We start from the raw sequence: 20,663 nt of genomic DNA, 5'->3' as shown, positions 1-20,663 counted from the left end.
TTTGAGCACCTTATCGCATAATAATGAATGAACCAAAATGTCAAATGAAGACAGTTCTTAATCAGGCTCCGATTTTACTTTAACGCACGTATCGCGTAGTTTTTATCTTATAATAGTAATAATACTGCATAATATTGAAATTTGTAAACACGAATAAGTACGTACCTTGGTACGAAATTCCAAGTGGTCGCATACATTTCGGTCTATAAATGTTAGGGCAATTCGATATTGTCAAGCACTTGCAGAGTAGACGATTCGTACGATTTTATACTATTATCAAGTACATGAAACGAGCGATAAACACGATAATGCAGAGGCTATTCTTTTGCGATACTCCGTTTAACGGTTATGAGAGGTATAGTCAAGTTATTAATAAATAACAAAACAAAAAACAAACGATGGGAGCAGTCAGTTATTACCTTAAACTAGCTTCACTCTATTTTAGCCATTTTTTTACCATTGGTACATTAATTTTCACAACAGTTTTACTTATTAATACTTGTATAATAATGTTTCTAAAAAATTTTCAATGTATACACTATCAAGTCACACTTGAATAAACTAAACTAGTACTTTCTTGTAAATTAAATGAATCATTGAGTAATGTATTTAACTCTAAAGTATAATACAATAATAATTATAATTTTGTTAACTTATTTCATTATATGTCATGGATATATTAAATAGTTAGACTATTATTTCACCATGATTATAAGTGAATGTAGATTAAAATTAATTATAAATAATATGAATATAACATTCATTATTTTTAAAATTTAAATAATACCCTAATAATGATTACATATTTGTATGAGACATTTATTACTGTTAATAGATAGTAATAAAATTATTAAGTAATGAATAATGAAAATGAATGAGATTTCTAAAAAGTAACAGTAAATCTATTTTATACTTGATTGAAATTTTTTGAGAATTTACTACTCATCTCAAAGCACAAAAATTGTTAACTTTTCTGAAACGAAACAAACGATACGATTTTCGTTCAGCAAACTCGGTGGAGGTAGTACTCGAAGGAGTCATACATTCAGTTTTGCTATCCCAAGCATATCTAGGAGATTCTATACCAAAAGGACTGTAAAGCTTAGTTGGTGTACGACCAAGTAGATCACGTGAACGAGTTTGGGGAGTTTGTGACTTCAGTGCACTGCAGTCTGGAGATTGTTGCTCTTCTAAACGTTGTCTACGACGCGTTGAACTTTTGAATTTCTAAAAAATTTAAATTGATTAATTTAACTGATTTCCAATTATTTTCTTTTTAATACACCACCAAAGAATACAAACTATTGAATATTTTTCAAAATAATTATATCATAAGAAATTTTTTTACCTGTGACATAGAACCAAATGTTGATTTGACTGATGATATTGTTTTAGATATTCTATTTGCCCCATTTCTTAAAACTCGCCTTGAATCCATAGAAACTTGTTCTAAGCTCAAATTTTGCCAAGATTTTTCATTAGAAACTTTGTTTTTTGATTTTCTTTTGTGTTCATCTATATTTTCTTTCTCAAATTTATCTTGAAGTCTTTGCCTGATATTATTTTGAGAACGGCAATTTTGTGGTGAATTTTGAGCATTTGTATTTTCCCGATGAAAAATAAACGATACACTTCTTGAATCTATGGGCATTTTGCTGAATTGAATATCTTTATTTGAATAAAGATTAAAACTGAAATATTAAAGATTTTAGTCATTATTGAGAATTTCCACATAATTCTTGTTAAGAAATTAAAATTAAAGTAAATCTATGATTATTAACAATTGAAATTCAATGATCTCTATAGTATAAGAAAAATAAGGGAAAAGTTAAGTGAAAAATTCGAAAAGGCAAAAATAAATTCGCTATGAATTCATAGAAAATGGATATTGTTATAATTTGATTTTTATTTAATATATTAATTTTAATATTAGGACAGATAAAAACAAAAACAAACGTCAGTTGTCAAGAAGTCACGATTTAGTGATTTTATTTGAAAATAAAAAACTTTTCATGACCAACTGTCTTTTTGTACAGTTACGCTCATTTCAAGTGTAATTAAGTAAACAAAAAAGTAGTTTAAAAACTCGTCCGTTTCAAAACATACCTCAGAATTTCGTCTGTCTTGACAAATTTTCTGTCCGAACACCGTGCTATCAATCTAATAAATTTTAAATGCAGCCAAACTCTACTGTGGCATGACGCAAATTATGTAGTGTCGGTTATTTTTCTTCTCAACTATCACAACGAATGCGTGCGAACTTGTATGTAACTGCACGAACAAGATGCGTCCTTCTATACACCAACGGTCGCACATCTGCCCCTTCTTCCCTCTCCAATCTACTTACTTAGACCCTTTTAACAGTTTTAGCCGGGACTCATGCTATGTATGGGCAAAGTGTTATGAAAGTGCGTGCGGCTTGGGAGTGTGTACACTGTACAGGATACTCGAACCACAGTCATCGAAGGTATGCAAGCCATGAGCGATGTGTTGTAATGGTCGACCGTGATTGTAATGATGATGCATTTTAGCGGATAAATGTATATTTTTCAGATATGTATTTTTTCAAAGGACGACACTCGACAGCCATTGATTTTGTCGGTTGTTATAATCAAAATTTAAAATCGAAAAATTATCTACCGTCAAAGTAATTTCAATCAAGATAAGACTTCTTAAAATTCACGATCCATTTTACCGACAGTGTAAAAATGTTCAAACTAACCGCGCTTTCTACTTGACGCATGACGCACCGATAGTTGCAATTTGTACAGGTTAATATTTTTTTTTTAATGACTGAACTATCGGCGTTGTGCTCGCGGACTGCGTCAAAAATACACAAATCAGAATTCAAATGCTCACGTTGCACAGGTGAACGAACGTATTAATGCAGCGTTATCGCTGTACGCATTCGTTTTCGTCGTAAATATACTTCGATATACAATATATGTGAACTTCAGATTGATGTACACGTTCCTTTTAAAATTCATTCAAAGTACTTCATTGTTTTTATCGAATTGTTTAAAAACTGTATAAGTGATTATAATCATAAAGACAAACTTCAACGTCAGTGGTTTTCATGTTGTAATGTGCGGGTAAATGGTTTAGAGTTTTAAAATACTTAACTCATGAAAGAAACTTTAAAACCAGAAGAAACTTCAATATTTCGTAAACTGCAATCAATAACTCTGTCTATTGAGTAGTTAACAATATAATCTGGTGCTTATACCTTTTGTTTTCTTTGCAACATTATCTGTTGTAAATTTATGGTCTCAGTTCATTGTTATATTTTTCAGTTAGTGTAATTTATTTTTGTATTATTTTCTACCAGTTAAAAAACATAAACATGTCAGGTTATAACAAAAAAGTGTCATACTTTTATAATCCTGATGTGGGGAACTTTCATTATGGGCCAGGACATCCTATGAAGCCACATAGATTGTCAGTTATTCATAGCTTAGTTATTAATTATGGTTTGCACAAAAAGATGGAGATCTATAGGCCATATAAAGCCAGTACCCATGATATGTGCAGATTTCATTCAGATGAATATGTAGAGTTTTTACAACGTGTTACACCACAAAATTTACAAGGTTTCACTAAGTATTTATCCAGTTTCAATGTTGGAGATGATTGTCCAGTTTTTGATGGGCTATTTGATTTTTGCTCTATGTATACTGGAGCTTCCTTAGAAGGTTTGGCTAATTTTTACTGTATAATTTAAATATACTTATGTTTCATTTTAATACATTTATAAATTCTTATTATCAGGTGCAACTAAACTAAACAATAAAAGCTGTGATATTGCTATTAACTGGAGTGGAGGTTTGCATCATGCCAAGAAATTCGAAGCTTCTGGATTTTGCTACATTAACGACATTGTGATTGCTATTCTGGAATTATTAAAGTATCATGCTCGTGTTCTGTATATTGACATTGATGTTCATCATGGCGATGGTGTTCAAGAAGCCTTTTACCTAACAGACCGTGTAATGACAGTATCTTTTCATAAGTATGGAAACTATTTTTTTCCGGGAACTGGGGACATGTATGAAATAGGAGCTGAAAGTGGACGATATTATTCAGTGAATGTACCTCTAAAAGAAGGCATTGATGATGCATCATATATTCAAATATTCAAACCTACAATAACGTCTGTGATGGATTATTTCAGACCTACAGCTATCGTACTTCAGTGTGGAGCTGATTCTTTAGCAAACGACAGACTTGGCTGTTTCAGTCTTAGTACTAAAGGACATGGAGAGTGTGTACGATTTGTTCGTGATTTAAATGTACCTCTGTTAACAGTGGGTGGTGGTGGCTATACTTTGCGAAATGTAGCTAGATGTTGGACTTATGAAACATCTTTACTTGTTGATGAACCAATTAGTAATGATTTACCTATGACTGAGTACATTGAGTACTTTGCTCCAGATTTTTCGTTACATCCAGAAGTTGTAACACGCCAAGATAATGCTAACAGTAAACAATATCTTGATACAATTGCTAAACATGTTAGCGAAAATCTAAAGATGCTTCAGAGTTCACCTAGTGTACAAATGCATGATGTTCCTTGCGATCTTTTACCTCCTGAAGAAGATAGACAGCCTGAACCTGATCCAGATTCAAGACAAAATACTCAAGACTTAGATAAAATAATTGAGCCTGCGAATGAATATTATATGGGTGATAATGATCAAGATAAAATGGATTCTAGTGACACTTGAAAATAAACTCAAATAACTCAATCAGACTATTTGATATTTTTATTGTGCATTGAAGAGTAAGCAGATTTATTAATGTAACTTTTTTACTCAGTCATATATTTTTTTAATTATTAATTTTATTTGGAGCCTCTTTCATAACAAAAATGTCAAATTATAGAAACATTATTGTATGAACTAAAATTTTGAATCAACTAAAATTTGTAAAATATTACTTAATAGAGCTATTTCTATGTTTTAATTTTATATTATGATAATTTTAATACTTAAATGACTCGAAAAATTTAAATGATAAGAAATCCAAATAAAACAGTTATTATAAATTCTAAATGCAATATTATTTATATGATGCATCAAGTGCACATCATGCCGTATAAAATTTGTGAATGCTAGAAAACATATTGTAATTTTATATAGGAAGAGGAGGAGACATGAGTTGTAATAAAAATATAAACAAATTTAAAATTTAGCTTCAAATCGATTTTTAAAATCGTTTTTTCCATATTAAAATTGTATAGAAGATCCATATGAAAATATAATTTTATAAAATCACATTGACTTTTCTTGACGGAAATTTTTTTTTACTAATGTAACTATTTATAGGTAGGAATCGAAGAACATTTCCAAAACACCAATACTTTGAACGAAAAATGATTTTACTAACTTAAAGATTGTACAAATAAATAATTTTCATTGATCGACTTCGTTTATTAAAAGATATAAACATCTCATTTTTTCTTATTTAGCTTTTGTTACATTAAAGCAGTACTTAGTTCTCTGTACAAAGAAAAATATTCATCTAAAAATCTCTACATTAAGCACGATGTTTTTTTTTTTTTTGATACTCGGTTGCAAAATTATTTCATAACAGAAATAATAATGAGTTTAAGAAGCGTTAAAATTTTACCACGCGTATTTATCACGCCACCAGGGCGAAGCAGCTACCAAAAAAAGTTTTAAACACAGATAACTATATGAATTGCTTAATCTGATACATGAGTGCGTCTGCTCCTTGGATTATCTTTGCTATATCACAGAGGACTAAGCTTAAAAAATCTTTAAATTCCAATGTAGGATATTTTATGCAATAGATATTTCAAATTAGGATTTTTAGCATTTCCATGCAGTGGATACAAACATCCACTCATTTTACACAAAAATAGTAATTCTTTGTAAGGTATAGAATTATAGCGCATATAAATACAGCATGGAAAAAACACTTACACAAAAATTAATTATATTATATCAATAAATACACAATAGTACACGTAAAAAAATACTTATATTTTATACTAACATACAACACACTCCATTAAATCATATTCTTACTTCAATTATGTGTCGCACAATTATATATCTGTACGATGACTCGTAAAGTATATTCAATCTTTCTTACGTATTATTATATTATGAACGGTCACGCAACTTTAATTACTTTCACCATATTATTTTCACAACACTTAAACACATTTATAAAAACATATACTGTATTAAATTTTTTTCAGTCTCATAATGTCAACAGAAGGAATCAGACGTCGCCCCGTCTTTACATTTTCACATTTTAATCTTTGTTTAAACACAATATCGGAGAAACATTCAAGCTAATGGAAAAGTTTATGAAAATAAAAGGCTTTACAAATGATATTTTTCGTGCATTGCACAAGCCTCGTGTGTCTATATTTAAATGATCATCTACTTCGCGCTATATATTCTCAACTTTTATTGGATTTTTCACGAAGCTGTGAAAAATCTTTATATTAAAAGTTAAATTGAACTTCAACTTCTAATAGTTATTGTGAGAGTGTGTTTGATTGACTAGATGACGGTTGTTTCACCTCGTTGCCATTTTTATGCGTCGAAACAAAGTTAGGATGACAGAGAGACTAATTCTTTTGCTGAAGAACTCTTCTCGATTCAAGTCCATTATTAGTAACAACGAATATTTTGAATAAAATCAGGTCTCGAAGTGCTTGTAGATACTTGTAACGTAAGTCATTACTTGTTGCCAATCTGGCCGTTCGAGCTGGCACATGTCGCTTATGTTCTGAAATTTATAATTCATATTAAAAATGTAAGATAGGAATTTTCAAAAGTTTTCCTTTATAATTAATATTATACGAGTACTCACAAGAGTTGTAGGTATACCAACGCTCTCAGCTGCAGAAAAAGCTAGCATAAAGTTTCGCCTCTTGTCCGCAGGTGTTAAGGAGTCGTAGGGTACCTTATCTGGTAAATAAGTATGCATGATAGCACACAAAGCTAGTCCATCATTCCAAGAGCTACTGAAATTAGTTATATCTATATTTCGATAGCCAACAGTTTTATTTTGACACCACTTCAACAAAGCGTTTCGCCGGGAACCACCGTTTTTTACAAGTCCGCAAAGAGGATCTTTACGATCAGATATGTCAGAGGCGCTGTTTCTTCGTACAAAATCAATGGTTTTAGAATTAAGTGAGGATGTTTCCAATATTTGACCTGAGTTAAATACGCTAGATACTGCTGATTTAGATTCTACAAAAAAAAAATTATTAGTTCATTTTAAAACATAAAAAATGTAACTTGCTTTCGTCAATTAAGTAAAATTGTAACGGAAAGAATAATTATATATCGTTTAGTTACCTAGCAATGATTTCTTTGCGTTGTTAATTTGAGATTTATTATTATTATTAGATGTGTTGCTGGTACAAATAAGATTATTTATTTGTTGATCCCTGAGCGGAGTTTTAATAGATGTAACGTCATTGGTGCCAATAGAATTTAGAGATGATGTTGAGCTGCTACGACTTCCTGGTCCTAAAATAAAGTATAATGTAAAAAAACCAAAAAACAAGACATCTTTTACACTGTGACTAAAAAAGTACGCACCCGCTTTGGCCTGTTTTGTCGCATTTTCTATACTTTCAATGAGGCATTTTACTGACAATCTCGAGTCCTGACGACTGATATTCGCTTTCCGTCGTGCTGCCATTTCGTTCTGAACACTCGTAATAACTGATTGTTGTGTCTCCGTTGGTGTTGTAATAATTTTCGTAGTCTGTGTATTATTTTTTTGAGGATCTGAAATAAAAAATAGTTGAGTTTTTGATTTTTATACAGGAAAAACAGCCAATTTTCATGAAAATGCAAAGCTACTAAGCAAATGATATAATTTAAACGTATTTTGGACACAAAACAAAATCGAAAAACTGTTCAATCTAAGTATTCAATCTTTTGTAAAATAATCACTTATTTTAACATTTAAAACAAAAACATTAAAATATAAATGAACTTTTAATGTTTAAGGAAATATAAACTGGAAAATGAATGATACATTTGGTAAACCAGTAAAAACCAAGCTAACAAAACAAAACTTTTTTATACCCATTTTTAAATTAAACAAATATATCAAGCATGATGAGAATATTATAATTTGACGTTCTTTTCCGTATGCATGACAGAGACAAAGAGGTCACACAAAAACATTTAAGCTTCGCTAATGTAAATCACATCACAAATGCCATTTCTAATTTTCATCAAAGGGTGGTTGGATCGATGAATATTATTTTTAATGTTAATGGTTGTGAGTAAATATAATACAACTCAAGAAACCATTGATGGTCCTTTAATATTACAAGCCCATAGTGCCAAAATGGATTAACGTTTGTCAAAAAAAACACAGAAAGCCCGCTTTTCACGATGCAATTGTTCTTTAGTCCAGACTATTTTTTGTATTAATTTTTTTAATAAACTTCATCGTCGTCAGTGACGGTGTAACGCTATCACTTACTGCCGAGCAATCTTCGTGGCAGCGGTACAGGCTTAGCCAGCTTGAAGACATCCTCAAAATTTCCAGCATATCGACGACGCGCTACCGACGGACTGCGACTAGAATTAATGCTGCTATTCTCGTCTTTGAGCCTTAGGGTAGGAAGATCTTCAAATTTCTGACGCAGCATGGACACCAGCTTTGGTCCAGGTGGAAAACGACTGGTACTGCCTGAGCCTGGCACGAGCTCCAAAGAATTGCGTAGGAACAAATCCCTGCGTTTTTTATTTTTAATATATTGATTTTCGATTATTGTTTGAAGATTTAACTTTAGATTCAAATAATTTTATAATGAAAGGTTTTTAATTTTTATTTTATTCCAACTATCAAAATGATTACTAGTAATGTTAACCCTCTACTCATCTACTTTTAGATACTTTTTGACAGATGTTGTAAATTTTAAATTAAAATATTTTTACAGTAAAGGGTTAAATGTGAGGTGAAGAAGTAAGAATTAGTTTCAACCTTTCCAAAAATTGTTTCAATTTAGTATATGATTTTAAATCATCAAACAATAGAAAATCAATATGTAAAGGGTACCTTTTAAATGCAAAATTTGTGGGTTGCGATTCATGCATTGAATTTCTCAAGAAGTTTGATCTTGAAACTTGTAAATCTTCTGTTAGGGGTCTTTTTATGTCTGAAATTTTATTTTTCAAAAGTATCTCTGATTTGGCTTCCCTCGAAGTTTTTTCAGAAATATTTGCCAAAGAATCATCGGTTAAATTACTTCTTTCATGTAGATCCTTTCTTCGAAGGCTTATGTCGTTGAAATCAACACAATCAAATGAATTATCATCTGAGTGCAGATTTTCATTAAATATTTGTCGTTCCGATAGCTGTTCCAAACTTTTACTAAAATTCGAGTTTAGATTGGTTTTATAGCTCGATGATGTATCGTAATCCAATATTTTTTCCTCGGGTTCGGTCGTATTAAGTAAATTTTTGGTCTCCTCCGAGTTTTCTGTTAATGCTTCAGGTGTCTGAACATCCGTTTCGATGATCCGATTATCCATTGAATTTACATAATTTGAATAAACACAATTGTTTGGCACAAAAAGTCGGCCATTCGAAACATTCATGCTATGTACACTTTCGTTAACATTTTTATTAATTGAAGTTTTCTCCAATAAATTGATTTGGGTGACATCGTTTTTAGTATCAGATTCGTTACGATCTTTATTATTTTTATGAATTTCTTTATCAATATCTAACTTAACATTTTCATTCACTGTTTCATTCAAATAACTACTTAGCCCATTGATCAATTTTGGGGGGGATTCGATGCTCTTTGGTATAGTGATGTCTTTGGGTAATTGCACTTTTAAGTTATTTAAAGTTTCACTGGATTCACGCAATTGTACACATGACAAGTTGGGTTTATTTTGAATTGAGCTGCAGTGAATTTTAGGAATTGAATCAATAATCTTTGGTGTAGGACTAAGATCAGATTCTATATCAAATGTTTTGTTACAATTTGAAGAATCAGAAATTTCATTTGAATTATCAAAGGTAAGCACTTCAGTTGAATCTTTGACAATATTCAAACTAGACATTGGAGGTTTATCCGAGTCAAACCAAATGCTGTTTTCCTTTTTTGCTAAACTGTGATGTTTTGAAGTGTCTTTTGTTTTTGAAGTCTTTGAATTATTTTTACTTTGTTCACTTTTAACTGATTGTTTTTTCAAATCGAATGGTTTTTTAATTATTGTACGCCCGCGTTTCAACATAGCGTTTCCTTGAATTTGGTCGTCCCTTTCTAGTATACCATTAAAATAAAAAGAATACGAAAATCAGTACTACCATGCAAAATGATAAAAATGTGAATTGTGTTTAAGAGATTCATGACATGAAATTGTTTCTAAAAATGTATGTAGGTTCTCCAAGTTCAAGTTAAGGTACTATCTGATACATTAAATTTATAAACTACATATTTAATTGTTTTTTAAATCAAACTCGAATCAAGAAACATATTTAACTACTTCTAAACAATTTATGTCAGAAAAGTATGAGAATAGTTTACAAAACAATGTAATTCTTTTTTCTTATTATTTATATCCTTTTTTATCCAAACTCACAAATATTGTTTTGAAACTCATTCTCAGTCATTTCATCAAGAACATGTACTTACTCGTGTTATTAAGCTTATCCAGCTGTGTTTCAAGAACTCTAAGTTTTTCTCTTAAAGCTTGATTTTCCATGACCACTCGTTCCAATTCACTCTGTGCTTCTGTTTTAAAATCGTTTGCAACTCTCACAGTCATGAGAAGATCAGTTTGAAATTGTTGCCATTCAGTCGTTTCTTCTCGTCTGTTTTTTCGCTCCTCTGCTAAAACTCGTTCTAATTCAGCCAGCCGACTCAAATTTTCGCGCTCTCGTCGTTGAAGTTCACTTAATACTGTTTTCATTTCACGTTTGTCCTCCAAATGTCGTTGACATTGCGATTGAAGCTCAGAGAGAGAGTCACGAACCAATTGGAGTTCTGCATTCACTGTCATGCGTTCGTCTTTCATTTTTTTGATTCGAAATTCTAGGTCTTCAATGGCACTCTTTGCATTGAAGCGAGCAACCTGTAAAAAATAGGAATATTATTAATGAATAATCTTTTTGATCTCTATTTATTTTTGATACATTGTATTATTATTCTGCTTAGTCAGTTAAAATATTGTCTTTAAGTAAATAAGCCTACTTGGCAATTAAAATTCATATTATTTGCAAGAACTGATCGGAAAAAGACCTATTCAAGTACATTATAGCAAATACATTATCAAATCAAATCAAAAATATTAAAAAATAAATTAAAAATGAATATTAAAATAAAAATATATATTAAAATAAAATAAATATTAAAAAATAATGGGCTGTTTTTCTACTTACACCTACATTTTTCAAATTACAAGATTCACAAACCTTAAATTCATCTTGCAATTGTGAATATTGTTCTCTCATGCGATCATGATCACAATGAGACTTCTCTAATTGTTCTTGCAATACTGCTGCTCTAGTTTCTAGAGTATCTTTTTCTCTTCGAGCTGCATCTAACATTTCATCTGCCTCACTACGATTTTCTAACTGACGTTTTTGCTCGAATTCTGCAATTTTAGCTCTTGCATTTTCTAGTAAAGTGGCCAGTCTGTTGATTTCAATATTACGATTAGCTGATTCTTGCTTGGATTCAGCTAATTCAAGATCTAAAAGCTTTCTTTCAACATTTGAAGCATCAATAGATGTTTCAAGCAAGTGTACACGTTTTGACAATCTTTCTACTTCATTATTACTAGCTTCAGATGTGCTGTGAAGAGCTTTCAATTCCGCAGTAAGCTCTTCTTGTTTACACATAAGGCTCTCACGTTCTTCTTGAGCACTCTGTAAATTATTGCAAGATATAGATTAATGCAATGTAAATTTATTTTAAATGTGTTTTTTTATAAGTACGTTACATATGAATACCTTTAATAAGTCTACAAGTTTTTGTTCTCTCTCTGTGTTGTAACCCTTTACAGTATCTTGAGATGGTTCATCTCTCAACAGTAATCCTTCTAAAGTATAAACTTTTGATCTTGAATCTTCCAATTTCTCTGTTTGTCTACAAAGTGATTCCAACAGAACACCTTTCTCTTCTGACAGCCTATAATTGTCTGCTTGAAGTTCATTTAATTGAGCCTGAAAATAATTAAAAATTGAAGCTATAATTTTTAAATAAAATAGAATCAAACTCTCATAACTAAAAAAATAATTTGGCAAGCATGATCACAAAGATAAAATATATCTGTGTAGCTGATTACATTTTGATTGTAGCATGGAAATTATTTTAAATTTTTTCATTTTAAATTACCTGTAAATCACTTAGTTCTTGAATTGTCGCTTGTAGTTCTTCATTCGTGGAATAATGAGTTTCTTCCATTTGTAGTATTCTGTCCTGTAAACAAGCTACAGATACTTCAGAACTGGTTGATCGCTTATCCCACTCCGGTGTGGTACTTCTGGCATTTTCATGGCTCATGTTATTAATGCCAACACAACTGTCCTCTTGCATTACAGCAATGGAAGCTGGTGCTGAATTGTGCAATCGTGATGCATCTAAAAGCTGCTGTTTTTCTGAATCTGACAAGGGAGAGTGTACAACATCACGGAGTCTACTTCGTAAGGCTTCATTTTCTTTGGCAAGACGCTCCAGTTCTAATGAATGCTGCTCCTTAAAAAATAATGTTTTTTAATGAAAAAAACTGCATTTCACTTGCATTATGCACAATTCATAAAAAAATATTTGATAATTTAAGCAATTGTTAAAAATATAGAAGGTGAAAAATACTTTTTCTACTTTAATTTTTTCCTTACATTATAAAAGAAAAGTTTCATAGTAAAAATTGGAAAATCATTGTTTGAAATCAAGAAAAAAATAAAAACAATTTAAGAGCTTTATTTTTTGTAACAATTGACTTGGAGGTAAAATTTATGTATAAAAAAAATTACTTAATACAGGTTCAAGCAATGATAATTATACAATAAAAATAGTTAAATTCCGATTTTCTATTGCTCTTGAAAAAATGTAAAAAAATTGAATGGTCGAGTGGTATTGTTTTGAAACGTTGAAAAAGTGTCAATTGGGAAACGGGAGTCAAAGCGACGCTACGTTGGAAATCGGACGTACGGGCGGCGATAAGAAAGCAATTAGGCGGACAATTAGAAGAAATAAGTACTACGTTAAAGGTTATGTAACGCGTAGCGGCCCTCTCGGCGTCCATCTCGTTCGAAAACTCAAAAGCCTGCAGATCGGGAATACAGGTATGTGTGTAGGTATGTGCTATATAGCAGTGTACATGTAATGTAGACAACATACCAAGAAGCCGTGAAGTGTGTAAGAATGACATTACTGCGCTCGTTCAGAGACGCATTCGAGGTGTTGGTGTACATGCTTAGAAGTAGTAAATTAAAATGTAAAATGTATAATAAACATAAGTTGTGTGCGGATAAATATAAGAATGATATATACCGTCGGCGACAAGTGCGGTCGTTTAATCATAGCAGGGGGCTGCTGCTACTGCTCTGTAGTTTCAACAAGTCAAAACACATAGCTTATTGCATGTAGAGCGAGAGAGCGAGAGAGAAAGAGAGAAGGTATATTACAATATATAGCGCGCAGCTCCATACGCCTTGTACAGCCAAGAGCAGTACATACACTGGAGATAGGTACAGGACTCGGGCGATTTGCAAGAGGTATATTATACGCGATCGACGTTACCGAAGTATATATATATGTGTACGTGCGCGGCGCGCGCCTAGGCTTATTACAAGCCGCGTTCGCCGTTTTCTCGCTCTGCTCAGCGGACTCGCTATACGAGTCGTACGAGTCTTGCAGCAGCAGAGGCAGGCGCAGAGAGGCGCGTTAGAATAGACTACGGTATATAATACGCGCTCGGCGCGGTGCGAGTCTCTCTCGGCTACTCGCCGAGTAAAGCTACGCCAGCCAGCCAAGCCAAGCCAGGAAGAGGAGGAAGAGGAGCAGAGGGAGTCGCGCGCGGAGGAAATTTCATCTGGCACGGAATACCTCATAGTCGTAGGTATATAAGACATGTACACACACACACACTCTGTGTGTGCCTGCCTATGTATATGCGCTGCACAAAACGGCAGCACTTGGCCAGCCTGCTAAAGCCGTATATATACTGTAGCGTAGCTGCAGCGCACTGCACACGGCTGACGGCGCTCCGGCTCTCTGGCAGACAGCAGCCTACGCCGAGTCTTGTGCCTCTCTCTCTCTCTCCCTACGAATCGCAGCAGTATATATAACTCGGCTATTATACACCTATGCCCAACTGCATACCTATATAGATGCACATACCTTACGTCTCTCTTGCAGTGCATAGGAAGTATATACTGGGCACGTGTATATATATAGAGCTGCAGCGAACAGTAGATCGAGCATTTGTGTATATATACAAGTATACAGGCGCGGGACATATTGTATAATTGTAACTGCTCCGAACGCGTTGCAGCTGTACATATCTTGTAGCCCGAGCCGTTGCATAGTTTTGTTTTATTTGATGTCCGCGTGCCTCTCTACATATGCGTGCGCGCGGCTGCACAGGCTGCATAAGACGGAGCTTTAGGGCCGCCGCCGCTACGATCGAAAATTATATTTTTAGACGCGTCTCGAGCGCGCAGGAGATCGAGCGTTGACTCGCGGCCTGCGATGCAACCGCATAGCGCACACAGATCGGTCCTCTATGTATCTCGCGCGCGCGGTAACGCCGATACAGCAGAGCTTCGATACGCGCGACACGGTATAGGCGCGAGGCGAGCGTGGCAGGTGATGGCTGACTTGATTTGTGGAGCGCGGAGCATGACGCAGAGAGGAAAGCCGAGTAAGCGAGCACCGCCGCTACAAAATGCGCGCAACACCTATCGGCTACCTTATACCTCTTGCACGGTATAGGCCCCCGAGTGTAGCTGCTCGTGTGTACTACGAGAGCTAGCGGCTAGCGGGCGACTTTTCCAACTACGGGGACTCTTGCGCTTCGCGACGATATATTTACGAACCAGTTCCGATATCTGCAATTGTACTCGACGCTGCGAACTAGACGTTTTTTTTATTTAGGCCGCACTTTCGTTACCTAGTCAGCGTCGAGTCCGCGCGTCTTCTAATCCCCCTTAGCGTGTCATTTGCGTTTGATGTATTTTTACGAAAAGCGAACATGTTTGCTTGTTTTCTCCTCGAGTCTCTGATTGCAGTACTTTTTTTGGACAAGCATTCGACAGAAATTGCAGCGAGAAAGAAACTGGCTTCGAAATTTTCCTCGGTCATGGTAAAATACATCGGAATTCACTCACAGAGAGAAATGTGTACTTAATACCCGTTAATTGGCACCGCTACTAACCAGGACATCCTTCGATGTATGAATTTAGCGACATTCGAACTTTACTATCTCAACGATTTTTCAACGTAATCCGATCTTAGAGTCGCCTTACGTAACGCGAATGCCTTCGAAGGAAGATGTGAAAACGAAGCCATTGTCTATTATTGAGCGATTAAATGAGAGCAGAGGCCTACTGTATACATAATACGCTTGCAACTTTTTTTTCAATAAACAAACGAATGCATGTAGCAAATATAAATGCGGGATCATATTTTAATGAATTTTCGTATATTTTATTCGTCTACAACGGGATTGGTAATTTGTTTTTTCTAAAAAATTTCATCAAGTAGTTTAATTACAACAGTGGGAGTATTAATTTTACTTCATGCAGTCACGCAATTGAAGCTAGCTGCTATTACGTTTCTGCGACATGCAATGGAGACGAGGCATGGACTGCACAGCACAATTGGATCTCTCTCTCTTCTCTCGTAAAAAAACGCGTGTTTCATATATATCTCAATGGAGAGACACACGGCGAGAGTTCGATGAAAATTAAATTTTAGCTGCACTAAAAAAAACTACTCGTAAAGTCGTTCGCACGATGAAATTCGTCAACAATGCTTTTTTCTCGATAACTGCCATCGTCGGCGAGAATATTTGCGTGCGTGCGCGCGCGGGCTTTCATAAATACATTATTTGATTGTTCAATACACTTTTGTACTTTTGGTTGTTGTTGCAATGCATACAGTGCACTTCTCTGTTCCACAAAATGAAATTAATCCGTGTTATCGACGGATCATAGAATTTTTTTTATCGATTTACATTTTGTAGAGCAGATGCTTTAATAAACGGTGGCATTAAAAGGACGACTGGATTTTCGGGGAAAGCGTTAGCGAGAGAAAGTGCGACACGGCGGTAGCGGCGCGTTGGATGAATTTGCACAAAGTTATTCGCTAATTCTCTTTAGAAAGTATTTGTGCCGTGACAGTAATGATAATGACGCCGCGAGTGCTCGCTCTCGATCGATTATTAAAACTGCGAAATTTGTAACATAAAATTTTATCTAAATTGAAAATCATGTTTGTATATATTTTAGCTATTTGGCCTGCACTCGATACCCGCGGAACACGATTAAATAATTGTATACTTTGAAAATTCAGCACGATATCGCGCTGCGACTGCTTACTCGCGGTCGATTTCAAATATTTAAAATTCATAACTATTTTTCGATCCTATTAATTAAAATTACTCGATGTATCAATTTGTAAAAAGTACAAATTTTCTTACGATGAAAACGATTTCGATCTGCTAATCAGCTTTCACGCGGGGAAATAAATTATCTCCGATAAACGATAAACTCATTTCAATCAACGAAGATGGTGCAGAATTTAAACGTACAGCGAAGCTATTACGCGCGCGTCAAGCGTTTTATGGTACAGTCTCGGAAATGTAAAACAATTATTTGCCTGTACTTATAATAGACAATTTACAACCTTGAAAGATAATATGGCGAGCGAGCGTATGCCGTGCGCATACGAAGTGCAGCTTCACTTCTAGTGGGCTCGAATTATTGTGCGAGCACTTTTTTATCTCTTGATCTTTGTTGGTCGCGCGCGCGCGCGAGTTAATTATCGAACGAATTCAAAGCGATCGAATTCACTGATTTTACACAATGTAATTTTGGTGTCAGTGGTCCTGCTTTGTTCAAAACAAACGATTGTTACTTTTGTTAGTCATACACACACACAGCTCGATAAAAAAAAGCTCCGAACGCCTCTGCTCGACTTTTCCAGTCGCAATTGTTCACTCCGAAAAGCACGTATTGTTGATTATTATAAAACTTAAAGCTAATGTCAATTATCAGCACAAGGTGGAACTCGTTATTTTTAAAAGCGTGAGTAGTTAGCCGCAATTTTGAATGTAGAAAAGGAGATAAATGTATATATACCTAGGAGCAAGAAAAGAATTATGTATACGCGTGGCGCGTGTCCGCACTTGTCACCGGTTCGAGCGAGTAGTCTGCACTAAACTGCAGCACGTCAAGTCTCGGGCCTCGGGATCGCTCGCGAGTTACAAGTATACGTAAGTAGCGACCCGATTCACGCGCGCTACACAGTAGCGACTCGCCAAAACAGCCGTCCACGCCGCTGCAGCAAGCGAGTCTACTGTATGCGCGCGCGAGCTCCGCTACAGCGTACAAATACGTTATAACGTTCCCGCCATGCTCCGCGCTGCACCGCCTATGCAGTTGTAATCATCATCGGCCGCACTCTCGTGGCTTCCGTCAGCTGACTGATAATTCAACTCGTACTGTACGTTATATACGAGCAAAGAACCCGAGTGCAGACCAGCTTATAATGTGCTTGGCGCGAGTTTGTAGCCGCGATCGGGCACGTGCGCTCGTTCGAGCAAAATTTCGATTTTTCTGTCCTGCGCGTGAGCTCGCTCCTACGTATAACAAGATCAAATCGCGTATGAAAAGCACACGACACTTGTCGTGAGCGCAAAACACGAATACGTGTATGATTGTATGGAGTGGCGAGCGCCAATGATGTTTTTTTTTTCAGCTGTACAACAATACGGATTTCTAAATGACCACACGAGCGAGAACAATGGGAAATCGTAGAAGCAGATCGGTTAGTTCGTCTCTGCTAGTGCTGGCTCGAGCGCGCGCCTCGTATAGTTTTTTAATCTATTTCAAGCAGAACGCGCCTGCTTTTTAATGAGCAACTTAACCGAGCGTCAAGGAAAATAAGACTTTCGATGGCAAATTGGAGAGTATAGGAGTTATAAACAAGGAGCAACGTGGAGTGAGAGCGTAACGGGCCTATCTCCTGCTGTGTACAGTGCACATCTCGACGCACGAAAAATAAATGTAACTGCGGCAGCACACGTTAAAATCTTTATCAGGCTTTTCATCGACGCGCGCCTGCTTTAATTACATTTACGTTTGTCCTGTTAGCTTAACTAGTTAATTACGACCGTAAAAATTACGAGAAATTGAAAACCTTCTTACATCCTTCAAGTGTGCAGAGTTAGTTCTTTTTTCCTTTATTATAAGGGTATGACCGTACCGATAGCCGGCAACTAACGAAAATTTATACTTGAGTTGATTACTACTAAATGAGTATACTTTTTGTTCAATAAAGTGCTCATTGGTACCGTCGTTCTTTATAGAAAATTTTAAGCCTTAGGTTTATGTAAACAATGATCGATTCCATCACCGTAAATATTATTCATTTGACATTAAAGTTTTACGAATAATTCGAAAATCTAATGGCTTCACATGCCCGAACTTCATGTTACTGATTAATTTATTTTCATTGTTCATGTGGGTAGTAGAATTCATAAAAATTGTTTCAGAGTTTTGCTTTAGTTAATAAATGACAATTAGAAATAATTGTGTTTCTCTAAATTGATGTCACACAAGTGGTCAGTGAGTTCAAGACTTTTAGTTGACGTCAATGTTGTTATTAATAAGACTACACATGACGTTTGTAACACTATATACATGTGTACAATGTTTGAACTAATTTAATTATGTACTTCATTGGATAGTACAAACGTTCTATTATTGTAGTTGTCGAATAAACTGACCGAAAATATACTAGCAAAAACAATGTTATCAATTTTTCTCTCATTTAATGTATGTATACTTTTAATACTTCTTATTAATTTTATTTCCCAGTTTTCTATTATTTAGCACAAATAATACGTTTTTATCGTGCATCTTTATTCTGCACTTTTATAAAATCAAAATTTAGAATTAAATAGTTCTCCTCATTCTTTCTTCCCAATACATACTTCATTAAATTTGGTTCATGTGTCACAAACAAATCAAATTTAAATTTATGAAAATTTTGATACATTTCTACAACTTTCAATAATTAATGCAAAGTATATTTGATTACAATTTTTAAAATTTCAATAACCAACTCAAATTAAAAGTTCGTATTACTATATATGAATATTCGTATTATAAAATAAAATTAAAATTTGAACAAACCTTAAGGGTAGTAAGCTCATTATATTGCTCCTCAAAGCGTCTGCTTTCTCTATAACTATTTTCAATTCTGCTTCGCTCAATTCTCAACATCTCATTTTCTTGCTCTAACTCTTGCAGACGATGAATTAAATCTGCAGGTGAAGTTGAAATTCTTGAACCAGTTGAAAGCTTTGACGTTGAAGTTGCAGGGGTACCTGCAGATGAGTTTGCAATCTGCAATAAAAGACATTATTATGCTATACTAAATATTTTACTACTAATTTTTCATAAGAAACTAAAATTTATAATTTTTCTAGAACTTATTGTTAAAAGAATGTGAAGCACGTGTCTTTTTCTATGATGCACACATAAATTTTGTAATAGATAAAAGAGATTTTTGATATTAGTATTTTGAAAAACTGTACTGTAATATTTGTTATTGTTTTATAATAGAATAATATAAATTATTCAATAAATCTAAAAAGAATAAAATAAGGTTTAAATGACAACAATTTTTACATACTTGATTATTTCCTTGATGCTTAGAATTTGTCATGTAAGATTGAGGTCCTAAGCTTCTACTATCACGATAAGTTAAAGAACTGGATGAAGAGGATAGCCAATCATTATTTGATCGTCTAGGTTTCATTTCAGATACAGGAGGCTGGTGAGATCCTTGACTTTGAACAGAAGCAACTTGTTGATGCTGATGTAATGGATACTGATGATGGGTTTGTTGTTGCGCTTGCTGTTGTGGATGTTGTTGTTGATTTGTATGTTGATTTTGCTGTAAATGAGATTGCTGCTGCTGTTGGTGGTGGTGTTGATGCTGTTGTGGTTGTTGTTGCTGTGATTGATGTTGCTGCTGCTGTGACTGATGTTGTTGCTGCTGTTGGATTGGTCTTTGTCTATGTTTCTGATGAGAGGAATGATTTTGTTGTCCTCTTCGGAAAAGTGATTTAAATTTCATCATGATTATGGATGATGATGTACTGCTTGTGCAAAACAGGCAATAATTCCATAAACCCAAAAAATAACTAATACTTTTGATTTTCAATCCAACTTTCTTTTTCAATAATCACAACCAAATGTTCACCTGCAGAAAAAATAATAGTAATCAAATTAGTGATTTTTATTCAAATTCATATGATCAAAATTTTAACTTAGAGAACATAAAAAAACAATTTTTTGTAATATTAATTCAGCAAATTCAAATTTTTGTCCAAAATTGTTTGGTAAACTAGATTCAAAATAATATTTAGAATCATAAACTACAATTTTAAGGAAAATTA

The 20,663-nt window shown here is 34.2% G+C and overlaps 3 protein-coding genes across 9 annotated transcripts; 1 reads left to right on the top strand and 2 right to left on the bottom strand.

Annotated features, from left to right (window-relative positions):
• Positions 1–412: 412 nt before the first annotated feature.
• Positions 413–2,407, bottom strand: LOC106652459. The gene is made up of 3 exons (XM_014371433.2): positions 2,107–2,407; positions 1,349–1,691; positions 413–1,227 (listed from the first exon to the last, which is right to left on the bottom strand). Exons 2-3 carry the CDS (start codon positions 1,649–1,651, stop codon positions 943–945), a joined length of 588 nt encoding a protein of 195 aa, XP_014226919.1. The 5' UTR covers positions 1,652–1,691; positions 2,107–2,407; the 3' UTR covers positions 413–942.
• A 216-nt stretch (positions 2,408–2,623) lies between these two features.
• On the top strand, positions 2,624–5,185 carry LOC106652450 (histone deacetylase 3). Its single transcript, XM_014371411.2, has 2 exons — positions 2,624–3,692; positions 3,769–5,185. The coding sequence occupies exons 1-2, from the start codon at positions 3,344–3,346 to the stop codon at positions 4,722–4,724; spliced, it is 1,305 nt and encodes a 434-aa protein (XP_014226897.1). The 5' UTR covers positions 2,624–3,343; the 3' UTR covers positions 4,725–5,185.
• A 171-nt stretch (positions 5,186–5,356) lies between these two features.
• Positions 5,357–20,467, bottom strand: LOC106652429 (cytospin-A). Of its 7 annotated transcripts, none has more exons than XM_023459657.1 (12): positions 19,895–20,467; positions 19,393–19,605; positions 12,365–12,724; positions 11,980–12,192; positions 11,407–11,895; positions 10,661–11,099; positions 9,070–10,288; positions 8,491–8,744; positions 7,590–7,781; positions 7,344–7,517; positions 6,850–7,235; positions 5,357–6,765 (listed from the first exon to the last, which is right to left on the bottom strand). In XM_023459657.1, the coding sequence occupies exons 1-12, from the start codon at positions 20,342–20,344 to the stop codon at positions 6,676–6,678; spliced, it is 4,479 nt and encodes a 1,492-aa protein (XP_023315425.1). In that variant the 5' UTR covers positions 20,345–20,467; the 3' UTR covers positions 5,357–6,675. The 7 variants fall into 7 exon arrangements, with proteins under 7 accessions (XP_023315425.1, XP_023315426.1, XP_023315427.1 ...); XM_023459658.1 differs by having other exon boundaries at positions 11,413–11,895; XM_023459659.1 differs by having other exon boundaries at positions 11,440–11,895.
• Positions 20,468–20,663: the final 196 nt, after the last annotated feature.

This window comes from Trichogramma pretiosum, unplaced genomic scaffold (assembly GCF_000599845.2).
Source record: "Trichogramma pretiosum strain Unisexual culture from Peru unplaced genomic scaffold, Tpre_2.0 scaffold32, whole genome shotgun sequence".
Taxonomy (NCBI): domain Eukaryota; kingdom Metazoa; phylum Arthropoda; class Insecta; order Hymenoptera; family Trichogrammatidae; genus Trichogramma; species Trichogramma pretiosum.
Note: the sequence above shows the minus strand (reverse complement) of the source record. Positions and strands in the feature narration are given on the sequence as shown.